This window comes from Solanum stenotomum, chromosome 12 (assembly GCF_019186545.1).
Source record: "Solanum stenotomum isolate F172 chromosome 12, ASM1918654v1, whole genome shotgun sequence".
In the NCBI taxonomy this organism is placed as follows: Eukaryota; Viridiplantae; Streptophyta; class Magnoliopsida; order Solanales; family Solanaceae; genus Solanum; species Solanum stenotomum.
In genome coordinates this window covers 42,294,567-42,309,814 of record NC_064293.1, presented here as the reverse complement: position 1 = coordinate 42,309,814, position 15,248 = coordinate 42,294,567, and the positions used below count along the sequence as shown (strand labels likewise).

The window sequence follows — 15,248 nt, the reverse complement described above, 5'->3', positions numbered from 1 at the left end:
TACTATTGTTATAAATTAATGTTCAACATAAGTAATCCAAGTGAATAATTTTATTCTATTTTTGTTAGTAAGTAAAACTTGAGTTCCTACATGAAAGTAATAAATATATTTTTAATATTTGGATCCGATCAGTTTGCATTTGGTTGGGTTCATAATATGTGGGCTGACTTGTTTAATCCTGAAACCTAACAATTTTTCATGATCGTGGTACTTCACAATAAACCAAAGACCACCAATTATAACCCACAAAATAATACAATAGCTAACTTTATTTATCTAAAAAAATTCTTAAGTAGTATTTCAAAATAAACACTCTGTACTTTTCTTGGGCTTTAGCCTGTGTTGATAATTGGGCTGCAGGGGAGCCCAGCAGGTAATTTTTGAAAAATTCGGTTATCAGATTAACCGAAAAGTTCTGCTACTGCTGTTATGTTGAATGATACTACTTGTCCTACCATTAAAACACTATTACCCAGATTTCACTTCATTTTCGTTGGGTAATTTTGGAACTGGAACTTGCAAAATTCCATAGATAGCTAGCCATGCGCTACAGAAATGGCCTCATGATAGATGTGGTGTATGGTAATGGGAGGATGATCCGTTGTCGCGACTGTGGATAATAGAGCAGCTAATTAATACCAATGAATTTCGATTCTAAGTACAATTAACAACGGATAGAGATTCTTAGTGAAAGCCAATTTCAATTCCTTATATGTGAACTACGTACCCTAATAACTTGGCCATCTAATTATAGGAATGTGTGTATCACATGCCTACTACTATCATAAATGATTAATATTGTGATCACAAAACCTTAAAAGATATAATTGGTTCATGGAGAAATTCACTATAAGTCCTCTAATATTGTTAATATTAATTAGTATTTTTTTTTTACACATATTATATTAAACTTGGTAGTTTAAGTTAATCTACAATAATTTTAGATTACCCAATCTTTTAAACATACACTACTAATAATAAAATACGGATCAACTTTCTTTGTGCACTTGATCGGAGGGTAAATCAATTAATTGCAGAGATCTACGAGCTAGATGTACAAATTAAACAAACGATATAGCTAGATTATATACACAGATTTTATTATGGTTTTCGAAGAACGAGAAGGAAAGTGATAGGCCTAATTTCCTCTTTGGCCATTTCTTCATCCACTAACCTACCATATTCCTTAAACAACCCTTCTATAATTGTTTCTCCAAAATGGTGAGCCAACATTGATTCTTGGATTGATCTAACTGTCATAGCCACCATTGTCCCATAGCTAATGCCTTTTCCAATTGTTTTCTCTATTTCAAACATTTCAAGCCTCTCCACTTCAAAACACCCGTTTTCCCTTGCTACCTCTTCTATTTCTTCCTTGCAAGGTGCATAAAAGTGTACTTCGTAAGAATCAAGCTTTTCCTTTTCCACTTCTCCCTGCAACAATAATGACAAATTAATACAATCTTCCAAAAAAGCTAGTATTGATGATTATGAAATTTGTTGCTAATCAGTTTCTAAAGAGGTCTTCTGTTGTTTAATAAGATTACTAGACTTTTTTCATTCTTTCACACCTCACCTCACCTCACTCCGATGACTTGAACATGAAATGGATCATATAAATTAGGGCATGAGCCTAATTCACACCTAAAAAAGATCAAAAAGAGGAGTATTGCTCAAAGCCTAATGTGGAACTTTTTCCATTCCTGAACTAACTTAAATTTTACTCGTCACACTATAAGTGCTCGATCGACATTAAAGTGAGTGACGCATAATGTGTATTATTACTATATAATAAGATTAAGTATGTGCATTTAAATTTATTGGCATATCCGGTTAATTCTTCATTTATCAAAACTTTATACTATAAATTAATTACTAATGAGTGAGGATTACCTTGCTAATTAAATTTGTTAACGCCTGATAGAGGATTTTCCAGAAGAAAGCATTTCCTCTGTCAACATGATTAACACCTTGTCTTCCTAATAAAATCAGAACCATCTTTCCTCCACTAACCAGCTCAGCCGACCGTGATTGGAGAAACAATGACAAGTCTTCCTTAAACTGATCAAAGTAAACTTTCGAAACCTCACAAGGACTATTTTCAGATATGTATATGCTATTTTTGTTCAAGGAATTCCCCTGTTCATCGTACAGTCCTCGTGGAACCTAATTAACACAAAAAATATGTAACTGAATAAGCATAAAGAAATAGTTATATATATTCATTTAATTATAGTGATTGCTAACCTAGACCTAGAATAATACTTAGTATGTTCGAGTTACCTTGTAATAATTGTTTTGGTTTAAGAAAAAGAATGATAAGTGTATTCTCAATTTCTTTGCATAAAGTGATTATATATGATGAATGATCTTGTCCCCAAATAATATTTATTTTAGGAAAGTAATTTTCAATGTATAATATGTAAATTGAAGAGAGTAATTAATTACCTTAGAAAGCCAGTGCAAACTATAAGAGGAATAGATAAAGTGCAAGCAATGATCTGGAAAAAGTCTTCCATAAAATGAGCCTGGATAAGCAGCTACATATATATTTGAATTAGTTCCTTTATTTTCATGACCACTTCCATCTTTCTGCTTTAACCATTGATGAAATTCTGGCAAGGCCTGGAATATTGCGTTGAAGTCGTTCGTGGGAAGGTCGTTTAGAAACACTCGAAACTCCGGTGCTGATTGCTTCAGCTTATTGCTGCTGATTTTATCCAGGATGTCTTTAATGTTTGACAAAGTATTAGGTCCTGAGGAACAACCTAAGTCAGCTATGCCTATGCTTTTAGGCTTTGTTGCTAAATAAACTTCTTCCACTGTCTCTAGAGTTATATGCTTCACCATTTCAGATGCCTTCTTCTGCATAAACAAATACATAAGTCCATATCAAAATAATAGTAAGACGCACGCGTGTCACGCCATAACAATTCATTTACAGTATATTGGACCAGAGTGAGTAATAATATATGACATTTTTATTTATTATTATTATTATGTAAATGTATTGTGTGGGATGAGTAAAGGAAAGAAAAAAGAGAGAGACCTGAAGTGAAGAATTCCTGGAATAGCTAGTTTCTCCAACTCCTCCTGTCATGTGGAAAACTTTCTCAACATCCATGGTGATGATGATTGATGAGTTTAATTTCTTCAAGCTTTGCACTCAATTGTGTGTTTGCCATCCCTTTTAAAGGAGAATAAAGGGGTTTTCACTTATTTTGGTGTCATCTCATTATCTCAAGTCTTATCAAAAGTAGTTGTCAAAATTATTATCTTGAGTGGGAAAAAAACTATTCCTATCTATCACTTTTTCCTGTATCATAAATTTCAAAAGTTTTTGTGTTAAATCAAATACTGTTACGTAAATTATCAAAATTTGAGAAGGAGGGAGTACTTAAAATTAGTAATAATTTTTTCTTTCTTGGAAAACTTTTGAATGACATACCCATGAGCAACGAGATTACTAAGAGGGTATTCGTCTACTCTTAAGCTAAAATCAATCAAACATTACAATTTGACATTCAGCCAATAAATATGTTTTATTTGATCAAAATATCTACAGTATTATTTTATCCTGGCTATTTTTTAATATGTCTAAAAAAAACTGCTGACTCTCTCCCTATTCCATTCAACCATAGTCAATCTTTTTCATTATATTATATGAGTTGATATTTTCATTGTAATGAATTGAAGAGACTAACACTTGATATTTTTTAATTACTTTTAATCAGTTGAAGCCAAATAAATTCTAAATACATTTTAACAATTGAAATTTTAGTATTATTCGATCGCATTGATAAGGCTTAAATTTTTAACAACAGAATTCAGCGAAAGCTCACCGAAACCCTTAAAATTGAAGTGCATTTCTTTTCCCATTAGACTATTTTATGTGTTGCGCTGTTGTTACATCACTTTTTCTTACCATTATGAAAGAATGTGATGTAGTGAAGTGGATGAAACTACTCTTTCTTTTACCAGAGATCTCGGGTTCGAGTTTTGAATATGAAAAAAATTCGAGAAGTGTTTTTTCCTAAATAAACCTTATGCGGCGCGAATCCAAAATAGTTGGGATCCAATGCAGGTACCTGACAACAAATGGAAAAATAAATAAAAAAATACTTCCTCTATTCCAATTTTTGTGACACATTTCGAATTTCAGAATTCAAATAATTTTATTTTTGATCGTAATTTTTTTATATATCTTTTAAATATTTTAAATTTTCAAAGTATCACTTTTTCCTTTATTACATCATATCCAAAACACTTGTCAGAAGGGGTTACAAATTCGAATTCCAAGTACTCTATGAAGGACCAATCAGGATTAAAGCCTTTTTTGTCGCACTTCACTTTTCATGTGGATGAATTGAGGACCACGAATTACATCATTGGCGCTGGCCAAACGAATCGTCTGTTTTTTTTAAAAAAAATATAATAATGAAAATAGGCTAAGGGAAAGAGAAATGGAGAACGTAATTGGAAAATAAAATTTAAATAACTAATCAACTATGCTATTAAGATTCTTTTTTAGGTACTCAAATTATTTTGTGTTTCTTTGCGTGAAGTAACCAAATACAGATCATAATCGAACGGTCTACCACTTTGCCATATATACTCTCTCCCCCCCCGCCCCTATCTTTAGGTTCCAGTTCCACTAAGTACTCTTTTGGCTCGTATTGCATGAACGAACTTAGTTTCAAGTTCAATCACTACTTTTGCTTTTTTGCCAGTTCACTACTCATCTAATGATTCGACAAAAGAAAAAGAAAAGTAATACTTTCCCGTTCATTTTTATTTGTTTACTTTAGACTTGGCATGTTTCTTTCTTTAGATAATAATGAGTAATATGAGTATTTCACTAAAATACTCATATTAATTTATATATGATATTACTCTTGAAAAATAAAATTTTAATATTGTAGACAAGTAAACACTCACTTGTTAAGAGGAGGGAACCTCACTTGTTAACCCCAAAAATGATGTATCGATAAACATGTCTTAATTAGTGCAAGATTAAGCAAGTAATCATTCATCATTGATGTGGCCCGACCCTTGCCTTATTTGCGCATATATATGTCCTTGTGTTTTGACTCTGAGCAAATTAAATGGGCAATAAAGCCTAGTGTTGTGGCTGTCAAGTGGGTTTCTCATCATGCTGCGCGCTTTATAGTGTTTTCTGTCCTGGACATTTGATTAGACACTCAACTCACCACAAACTCTTATTTTGCTTGTCAGTGTATTTAGTGGAGGGGTAGTAAACTAAACAATGGTCTACCAAGTTCTGCAATCCCTGGGTGTCTACACGTGTCATTTGAGGGATTATAAATAACAAAAAAATTGCATCTTTGAATTGGGGTGGGAGTGATAGAGATTCTAATATTGCTTCTGGCCTTTTTGCTAGGCTCATTAATTAATTATCTTTGATAAAAAGATAATCGTAATTAGAGATGTCATTTTTTTTTGTTATCTACAAGCACGCACTTGATAATGCGGTGGCTATGATTAGTCCTAATTCAGGTGCAGAGTACTATGTCCTTTCTGTAGCAATTGATGTGAATGGAAGGACAAAATTAGTGAAGTTTGAGAAATTGTTATTTGAGTTGTGAGTTATGGACAAACCAATTAAGTAGTATCCCGTCCCTTTCTTATATTTTTACTTGTTCAGTATTGACTTGACACCCTTTTAAAAAAGTAATAAATAAAATGATAATTTTATATAACCCTTTCATTATAATAAATCCAATATTTTGAGGAAAAAGAACTCAAGTATTAAATTATCTCTTGTTTTTCTTAATTGAACGAGTAAAAATGAATAACTATTTTTTTTAGTATATAAACAAATAAAGTGATGGCGTAGTGATTAGTAAAAGAATTTTTAGACCGCACAAAGAGGAAGGATGAAATTAAATAAGCTAATACATAGAAGTGATCCACCAAAGAGCTACGAAAAGAGTGTCTTTCATTTTATTTATTTTTTAATCAAGCCTAGGAGGGAATGCCCGGCCCCCTTCCTTTTCAGGCTTTTACTTATCCCCACATAATGCTTTGAGCAATCATGTTGTTTGTTTCTTGCCATAGAATGCGCTTGAGCCGTCCGTGCCACCCATTCTACGTACTACTATTAAAACAACGAGTTGTAATTGGGGTATGGACCAATTAGAATGAGGTTTATGAGGATGCAATGTGCATGGCTCTTTACAATCGAACTCAAACGCATGTGGGCCGCTAGTTAATATGATATCGACGACGCTAAGATTGTCCATTTCAGAAAGTGGATCTGGAAGGGTACGGTGTATGCAGATCTTACCATTACTTTCACGAGGTAGAGAAGTTGTTTTTTCCGAAAGATCTCATCTATCACTTCACATAATTTATTATTTAAATCAGTCTATATATATTCGTAGCTACCCGGCTTGGGTTCACAGTTTCACAAGATGTTGGTATTTTCATACTATAGAGGAGACCTCTATCAGACTATAACTCAGTGTCTGTACCAACAATATCTCCTCAAATTGTGGCCCAAGTGAAGTACTCACTCACAATTCACAACGGATGAACTGACCTTGATGGCGAAATTTGTAGGAGAAAATGTTTTGGGAGTATTAAAGTTGCACTATACTCGAATCAGTGGCGAATCTAGAGTAAAAAAAAAAGGGCATCCGCACCCGTGGTCTTTTCGTAAAATTAGATATTTTATATGTATATTTTTTAAGATTTTGTAGAATATTATATTCTTGCACCCGTACTACAAGAAGTCTAAATGGTCTACATGGTTAAATGTTGAGCTTTTGACCTTGATGATGAAGGATCAATTCTCACTTCAATACATTCTACTTGGTGCACCCATATTCGAAAAATCCTAAATTCGTCTCTGACTCGAATAGTTAGTAATTTCAACTCAATCTCGTATTACCGTGTGAATTTGGGGATTTTAATTTTTTGCCGTAAGCTTGGTCATCTTAATTCTTTAGTTTTTCTCACTTTTCATTTTCCTCCGCCCAAAAAATGTAACAAATAGTTTTGATTGTTGAGTTCAACATATGACGACACTTGACTAATTGGATTCGAGCTAAGTCCATATTGTTACATAGATGATATTGTTAGGATAAACTATTAACCATGCGTTTTGATATAGTATTATTATTGAACCATTGTTTATTTATTTATTCAATTCAATAAAGTGTTACATTAAATATATCAATTGTCATATATGTGTCCTTAACTTATATAGTAGATGATTTGGTGTATAGAGTTTAAGCTTATACATAGAAGATTAAATCATCGGTTCTTATAAGTTAAAAATTATATTTCACAATCGTAGATGGAAATTTGGACAAAACCATCAGAAAGATTGTAGCAAGAGATTTAATGTAATTTATCTTGATTATGAGAATGGTATAGTTCTAACTTCTCGTGCTATTGCATTTTGTATGTATTGAACGGGACCGAGCAGAGATAGATGTTTTAGACTGACTGATAAAAACATATTCTCTAAACTGTTAAATGTACTTATATTCTTAATTTTGATATAATGATTATGATCTGTATATATTAATTATTGTTTTGATTTATTAAAAGGTGAGATTCTGAGATGAGTCAATATGTCTGGTAGATTGGATGATGATACTATATATTGGTGAAATGATTAGTTAGTTAATGAAATTCATGTCTCAATATAGAGATTGATGATACACATTTTTATGAGAAACTTATAAGTTTTCATGTGTAAACCCTGCCGGTAGATTTATGAATCTGGCACATGAAATAAGTTAAGTATTGCTCTAAAGGAAATTAATCATTGAATTGAATTCGTCAGTAATTTAATTTATTGATTAGTATCTGTAATCTTAACATGAGAAATTACATAAGTGTTTAATGGTGATTTTCGAAATATAAATAGAGGAATGCAATTACGAATTTCTAGTGGAATGATTTGTAATTTATTATGGTAAGAATAATTCAAATTAATTATTTGGAATTATTTCCATAATAGGAAGTCTAAGTAATAAATTATGTGGTCCCTCCAATGCCCAATTTAACTAGAACTCAGAATCTTATTTTCTAGTAGAAGAAGAAAAATTAACGTGTATATTTCTTCCAAGAAAGAAACGTGAGTTTTGGGTTTTCTTGAAGAAAAAGGATTTGTACTTTCTTCTCCTCTATGGACTAGGAAGACATCTCTATAAGTAGGGATTCTTCTAATCTAGAAAGACAATTCAGTATTCTATACGATACTTGCCCACCCAAATATTGAGAGAGTTCAATTGTTAATTAGATCACTGTAGAAGGCCATAGAGTTGGAGTCAGATTACCTCAAATTATCTGCACATGCTTCAAGAGGTAATCCTGAGTTAATTTTTCAGCATACTTTGTATGTGATACATATTTGTGATTATTGTCTATACTCATCTCTGGAATGCTTTCGCTGGGTATGATTTTTTTAAAACAGATATAACATTCGAGAAGAAATTAACATCTAGTCAATATATAAGGAGGGGGGGGGGGGGGGGGGGGGTGCAGAAAAAATTGTACGTAGTAGAAAAAATCAAACGTTGAAAATAATTAAAATAATAGCATTGTTTTCTAAGACGGAAAATGAATTGGAATTTGGAAGGAAGCATTTATTGGAGAACAAAATCAGAAGAGGCCGGTGAACAACCCAAAGCATTTATTGGAGAACATAAATGAGAAGACAATTGAGTTTTAGTGCTTTCTTTGAATTTACATAAATCATTTTCGAGTTTTTTTTTTTCTATTTAGAGATATATTCTGAAATAGATAAAAAAAAAAATAGACCTTCTTGCTGATGGTGCAAAAGACTGTATTGAAGGTTGATGTTTCTTGTGATAAATGCAAGAAGAAGATCCTCAAAGCTGTTTCAGGTCTGCCAGGTACTTCAACTATCTTTGTTTTTTTTTTTTTCCTTTCAAAAATTGGGGTAGGGAAAAGAGAAATAGGGAAAGTGCTACAATGTGGAAATCAAATCCTCATCAATAAGGTAGGAATTAAAATAGCCAATCAACCAATTGAGCTACTGAGATTTATTCCCCTGCAACTTTGTTTTGTAATCAGGATTGCTATTCAAAAAATCTATAATAACTAATTAAAGCATGTTCTTTCATATGTCTATGTGTGTAGTATATAAATTGTTTGTTTGAATGGGTAAACGTATCATATTGGTTGGAGAATGAGTTAGTGATCTCTTATATGGATTACTTGAGCAATCCTTCCCTCATGAACTAGCTTTTGGGTTGAGTTAGGCCCAAACATCATATCTTTATATGGTATCAGAGTCAGGTTCATACCCGTATGGGCTCTCGGTCCACACTCTAGTCAAGCCTGGGCATAAAGGGTGTTAGAGTGTAAAAGTCTCACATTGGTTGAAAACTGATAGTCTTTTTTTATGGACTTCAACAATCCTCCATTCATAAGCTAATTTTTTGGGTTGAGTTAGACGCATGTGTCATATAGTTACATAGCTCATAGGTACATTAACATCATCTGAGTATAATCTTCTCTGTTTCAGGAATAGAATTTGATATAACATCATCTGTTGTCCAAAAATGTTAATTTACACTGCTGTTACCTAAAATATGGAAACTACTAAGCATAGCCGCTAAATCACATTTTAGTTGGATATTTAGATATGCAATAACACTTTTTTAGCTCGAAAGAAAGTTATGATGACTTTTTAATGACTTAGCGGGTCGGATTAAATGGGGTGGGTCATTAAATGGTTTAAATGGATATATTTGGTTCTTAAAATTTTGATTAAAAATAAAAATTTCATGTCAGAAAATTTTAGTGAAAAAAATAATTAAATATGTTGAGTGACTTTCTATGCAAAGAAGGCATAGTTGAGTTACTTTTGAGTTGAGAATGAAAGTTGATTGACTTTCTGTGAAAAGAGTTGATAGTTGAGTGACCATCGAAGTTATTAACTTCTAGTTCATGGTATTCATTTTGAAACTTGATTAATTTGGATTCGTATTGGAAAGTTTTATTTTTGGGTAAAATACTCACTGCTAAAAACAAGTTCATTCTAGCTAGAGATTGAATCTAAAACTTATGATTAAAGATTTAAAAAAAAACTATTACACTACAACCTTGTGTTTTAACTCTGCCAATAGGCAAAGCCTAAGCCTAAGACGATTGACGGTCATTAGGGGTAAATCTAATGACTTAGATTTCTACATTAGATCCAATACTCTTTGTGAGTGTCCTATTGATTTCATCTTACATGTCAGTGTTATTATTTTGGGGAATCCAACAAATTATTGTTTGATTAGAATTTTCAAACATTTTTATAGTATTCGTTACTACAAAATTAGGATTTAGAGCTATTTATGACAAGATTAATTTAAATTTAACCAATTCTCCTCCTACTACTCCTCCTTGGTTATAAATCGAAAACGTGTAATTCATGAAACTGAAACTCTAAAAAATTTGATATTGAAGGTGTGGAAAAAATAGAAATTGATGGAGCAAAGGGGACTTTAAGCGTAACGGGGAACGCTGACCCATACGAGGTCATTGTAAGATCAAGGAAAGCTGGGAAATTTGCGGAGGTGATCAGTATTGGGCCTCCACCAGCTCCTCCAAAACCAGATGGACCGAAAAAACCCGAACAGAAAGGGCCCAAACCCGAACCCGACCCCCAGACCATGGCCCATATGTTTGGGCCTCCCCCTCCGTTAATGCCCTCAGTCTGTCCTTGCTGTCAGAGATCACCACATGTCGTTCACGTGACACGTAGGGAAGAACCCACCCCACAATGCTCAATTTTGTAAGTGCGCAATTTCGATAAGGACCAATCAAGTTTGAATACTGATAGGAGGGGCGGATCCATAGTATCAGTTAAAAATTCATGATTACTCTTTGCATTTATTCAAATTTTCCAATTCATTGTAGCTGTCATGCAGGACGAATACTTTTTATTTTTCCCCTTCATATTCATACTTTTGAATTATCAACTAGGAGAAGCACGGAAAAGTTGTGGATTACATCATCCATTCCTATCAATTACTTGACCCATTGTTCCACAATAAAATTTGTAACTTGTTATCTATCTTCTTAATGGGCCCATTTGGAGAAGTTTGCTATTCATCCACCAAGGCTGTCAAAGTTATTGGACACCCACTTCTTAATCTGGGAATATGGGCTTTTCTTTCCAAGCTGCGATCTGGATCGTCAACTGTCCATCTATACAATAATCATGATAGTAAGTAAATGTAAGTTAATTATCAAAGGAAAATTTGATAAATTACAATTAAGGATTTACTTACTTGTATCCAGTTGTTAATCTGTGCAAAAACACCAACATGGTCACTTTTGCCATGTTAATTCCCAAGCAAGTACGGGGTCCTGATCCAAAAGGAATGTAGCTATATGGTTTTTGAATTTCCTGAATATGTATGAGAAAAATATGCATGGTTAAATAGTAAGGTTCATAACATTTCAAAGCAATAGAACTTAATTAGTACATCGAATCTTGAAGGATTGAACTGCATAGGGTCTTTGTATAATGTTGGATCGTAGTGTATGCACGTTGCATCTATGTTCGCATGCCACCCTTTCTTTATTTCAAAACCTGTCACGAGCATACAGAAAAAAATACTTGTCAGATGATTCTTATTCCTGTAATTTCCTGTGAAATTACAACCAACTAACAGAGGAATTGCAGTGTCACAAACTTTTCCACATATGCGAAGAATAAACTTGCCTTCAATACTACAGTCATTAAGTGCAACCCGAGGGAACCATAGCAAGACATTCGACATCCTCAACGTCTCCTTCACAACCTAAATATAGAGGAAATAGAGTTACATCTTATCTGATTCTGGTGCAGATATAATATGGTGAAAAACACCGAATAATTTTGCTGTAGTAAGAGTTAAATAAATCAAGAAGAACGACTATAAGATGTAGTTTCTACAAACCTTTGACGCATAGGACATGCTATTGAGATCATCCATAGTTAGTAAGGCTCCATTAGGCTTGTTTCTGAGTATTGAAAGCTGTTCTTCCTGTATTAGACTATTAGTCATACACCTGACTACATGTTTGTGTTTTATATGAATAAAATTTCTTGAGATATCAGTTTCCATACTCACACATGTAAGCCAAAGTTGGGTGAAAAAAAATGTGCATAATGTCACCAGTTACATGTTATAGGCTAATAGAAAAATTATGCTTTTGAAATGCCACAAGTAGGATATTTAATCATTTTGTCAGCATAATGTAACAGAATGTCTTTGTGATATATATATGGATACTCACTCTGAGCCTGTTCTGGGCTCCTCTGTGCTCATCCAAAAGCTTGACACTCCACATCATTGCAGCAGCAGTTGTTGTCTGCCCTGCAATTATCAGCGTTAACAAATTATCCATGATCTCTTCATCATCAAGCTTTTGATTAGCTGGACATGAATCCTTCTCCAACATGGACTGCAGGAAGTCTTCATAATATTCCTTCCCATTGCGCCGAGCTGTTATCATTCCCTTAAAGGTCTCCATTAGCCTTCCACGTGCCTGTACGGAAACTGAGGATGAGCATAATCTAATAGTAGTACAGATTAATTTCTCTTATATTAAGCGAAAAATCTTAGTTATCTAATGATCTGTTTACTCAAGTCAAATTTTGTTCACATGTCGCAAGTCATCAAGAACCCTACCTTGATGCCTTTAAAATATCTGGTGCCCGGAATCATGACTGGAAAGGACAGCATGGCATCAGAAATAGCAGTGCAGTCTTTTTCAATTTGTTCTAGCAGAGAAGAATCTTTGATGCTCATCAGCATATCGCACATTGCATCGAATGTTATCTGCAGCAAAATTTCACGTGGTCAGCATACGTACACTCACTGCAGCAGCACACAGCGGTACTATTTCTTTTGATACATCTTTTTTGTATCAAAAGGCCCAGGCCAATGCACTAAATCTTGTTCAAAACAAATCAAAAAAGATCAGGAAGGGACTAAATTTGTTCCAAGCCATAATAATGACCCTTGTGTTAGTACTAAAACTAGTGGAGTAATAGATTATAGGCAAGTTACCTTCATGTTGAAGTCAAGCACAGTGAAACTCTTCCCTTCCTTTTGTACTTTCTTCAATCTTTCATATAGCATTTTATCAAATCTCTGGACAAACTTAGACAGTGAATTCATAGAGAAAGGATCAGATAGGAGGCGCCTAATCCTTTTGTGACTTTCTTGAGGAACACATAACAAACTTTTCTTTCCCACAGCATCTGCCATCGATTTCACGTAGCCCTTGTTGAATAGAGCAAAATCATTAGTAAAAATTTCTTTCGCACCCTCAACACTTGGAACAAACACATGTATCTTCCCGAAAATTCTGGTTTTGAACCATTTTCCATGCCTGTGTTAAACAACAATCAATCTACCAGAATTTGCTATATACACTATAGCTGATATGCTGGAGGAACAAATGAGGAGGGATTTTTATCATAAAATAGGAACTTATTATGCTGATTTATAAACATTTGGGAAAATATTGAATAGAAAGCCTATGGACTTTCTCTGTTTTTTGTCATAGGAACAGTTGACCTAGTGTCTGTCATCTCAATATAAAATTAAAGCTAGTAATCTCAATATAGAAAAAGCAAATTGCTGGATTTGATATTGCATTAAAACTTCATGGATTTAAAACAAAAAGAGTTTCTTACCATTCGCGTCGAAGTCTAACAAATTCATAACAACCTTTGACACTGTTGGTTGCTGATAGAAGTGCAAAGGTTTCACCCACGAAAGGTATTCCCAAACTCCCAGGTATGCAGTTTTTTGCATTTTTAGCTCCCTTTGACAAGTAAAGTGCAGTAATACTTATGACAAGTATTGAAACCAGAAGAATATCATAGTATTTGCTTAGTAGGAGAAGAATGTCTTCCATTGACATGGTAAGCATATTCTGATTCGATTTTAATGTCAACCTGAAAGGGTAAACTATCACTAATATATAGTAATGCACTCACTCTATAAGGCATAATTAAAAATGCATTAGGTAGAGATTAGAAAATTCAAATGTAAGTATAGGACAATATGCCATAAGCCTGGATCTTTTGTCTTCACTTGCTTTGCACAATGGATACGGATCTATCTTTTAAGATACTACTTAAAATAAAAGAACAGGCTGACAAATATATGTAAGTTGCTTTCAATTACTTTTCTTTGTGCTGATTGAGACTTTTCATATACTCCATGCGTTTCAAAATAAGTGTCATCTCAGAAATTCATGATAAAAATTAAAATATATTTTCAAATATATCCTTATACTCTAATCTTCATAATAGTTTTTAATTGTCAAAAGACATTTATTAAATCAGGATAGTTTAGTAAACTACACATTGTATTTATCGGTTTTTTTTTTTAGTGAATGTGGGAGTACCTAGGTAAGATGCTAAATGTGATCTCCTTGCCGGCATGGTCTATTATTATTAGTGACCACATAAAAGATGATATTGACAGCTAGTCATGAAAATTTGTGAACAATAATCAAACATATACGAGGTAGTAAGTACAATCTTCAAAAAAGAAAAATCATAACATAAGCAAACTTCTTGGCCTTGGATGCTTTTTATTGCTTGAAATGGATAAACTGATAGTGGTCATTTGGCCATGTTTTAATATACAAAAAAAAATTAAAAATAGATTTTATTTTCACACTGAAAAATGATACTATTTAAAAAGAAACTCAACTTCATTTTTTTTTTTTTTTAAATATCATGGTCAATCGCCTCCTATATGTATCTAAGAGTGATTTGGTATGTTAATATGATTGAGACATTTTATTCAAAGAACTTAGATGAAATATAGGAAAAGTGATTTGGTAGGTACAGATTAGTTGATAAAATTGGACATCTCCATTCTCCAATTGATATCCCTTGGCATGCTCGAAAGGAGGGGCAGATTCTTGGCATGTGACAAATGAGATCGTGCACTTATTTCGGCTGTGGTCTAATGGACGTATGCTTATCCAGTTATCGGAATACTCTCTTTTGTTTTGTCAAAACTAGATTTACCCCAATTTTTTAGAATTTCCCAACTTCTAACTTGTAATATTATTTTTTAGAATTTTGTACAATAGCCGAGGGTTTTTGAAAATAGTCTCTCTATAGTAGTAAGGCATAAGGCTTGAGGCCTGTGTACACTACCTTTTTTAAGTCTACTTTGTGAGATTTCAGTGAATGTGTTATAGTTATTGATATAATATTAGACTTTGAAAAGCTT

The 15,248-nt window shown here is 33.2% G+C and overlaps 4 protein-coding genes across 4 annotated transcripts in view; 2 read left to right on the top strand and 2 right to left on the bottom strand.

Annotated features, from left to right (window-relative positions):
- Positions 1–15,248, top strand: part of LOC125849535 (disease resistance RPP13-like protein 4) — a 66,652-nt gene that overhangs the window by 20,533 nt on the left and 30,871 nt on the right. The gene's annotated exons all lie outside the window — the stretch shown is intronic.
- On the bottom strand, positions 1,080–3,209 carry LOC125849549 (probable methyltransferase TCM_000336). The gene is made up of 4 exons (XM_049529642.1): positions 3,050–3,209; positions 2,449–2,865; positions 1,894–2,166; positions 1,080–1,434 (listed from the first exon to the last, which is right to left on the bottom strand). Exons 1-4 carry the CDS (start codon positions 3,122–3,124, stop codon positions 1,102–1,104), a joined length of 1,098 nt encoding a protein of 365 aa, XP_049385599.1. The 5' UTR covers positions 3,125–3,209; the 3' UTR covers positions 1,080–1,101.
- Positions 8,534–10,842, top strand: LOC125849563 (heavy metal-associated isoprenylated plant protein 43-like). The gene is made up of 2 exons (XM_049529664.1): positions 8,534–8,891; positions 10,459–10,842. The coding sequence occupies exons 1-2, from the start codon at positions 8,807–8,809 to the stop codon at positions 10,788–10,790; spliced, it is 417 nt and encodes a 138-aa protein (XP_049385621.1). The 5' UTR covers positions 8,534–8,806; the 3' UTR covers positions 10,791–10,842.
- LOC125849543 (abscisic acid 8'-hydroxylase 3-like) lies at positions 10,949–13,953 on the bottom strand. The gene is made up of 9 exons (XM_049529631.1): positions 13,688–13,953; positions 13,056–13,380; positions 12,675–12,824; positions 12,280–12,531; positions 11,940–12,026; positions 11,723–11,801; positions 11,484–11,590; positions 11,286–11,404; positions 10,949–11,202 (listed from the first exon to the last, which is right to left on the bottom strand). The coding sequence occupies exons 1-9, from the start codon at positions 13,924–13,926 to the stop codon at positions 11,100–11,102; spliced, it is 1,461 nt and encodes a 486-aa protein (XP_049385588.1). The 5' UTR covers positions 13,927–13,953; the 3' UTR covers positions 10,949–11,099.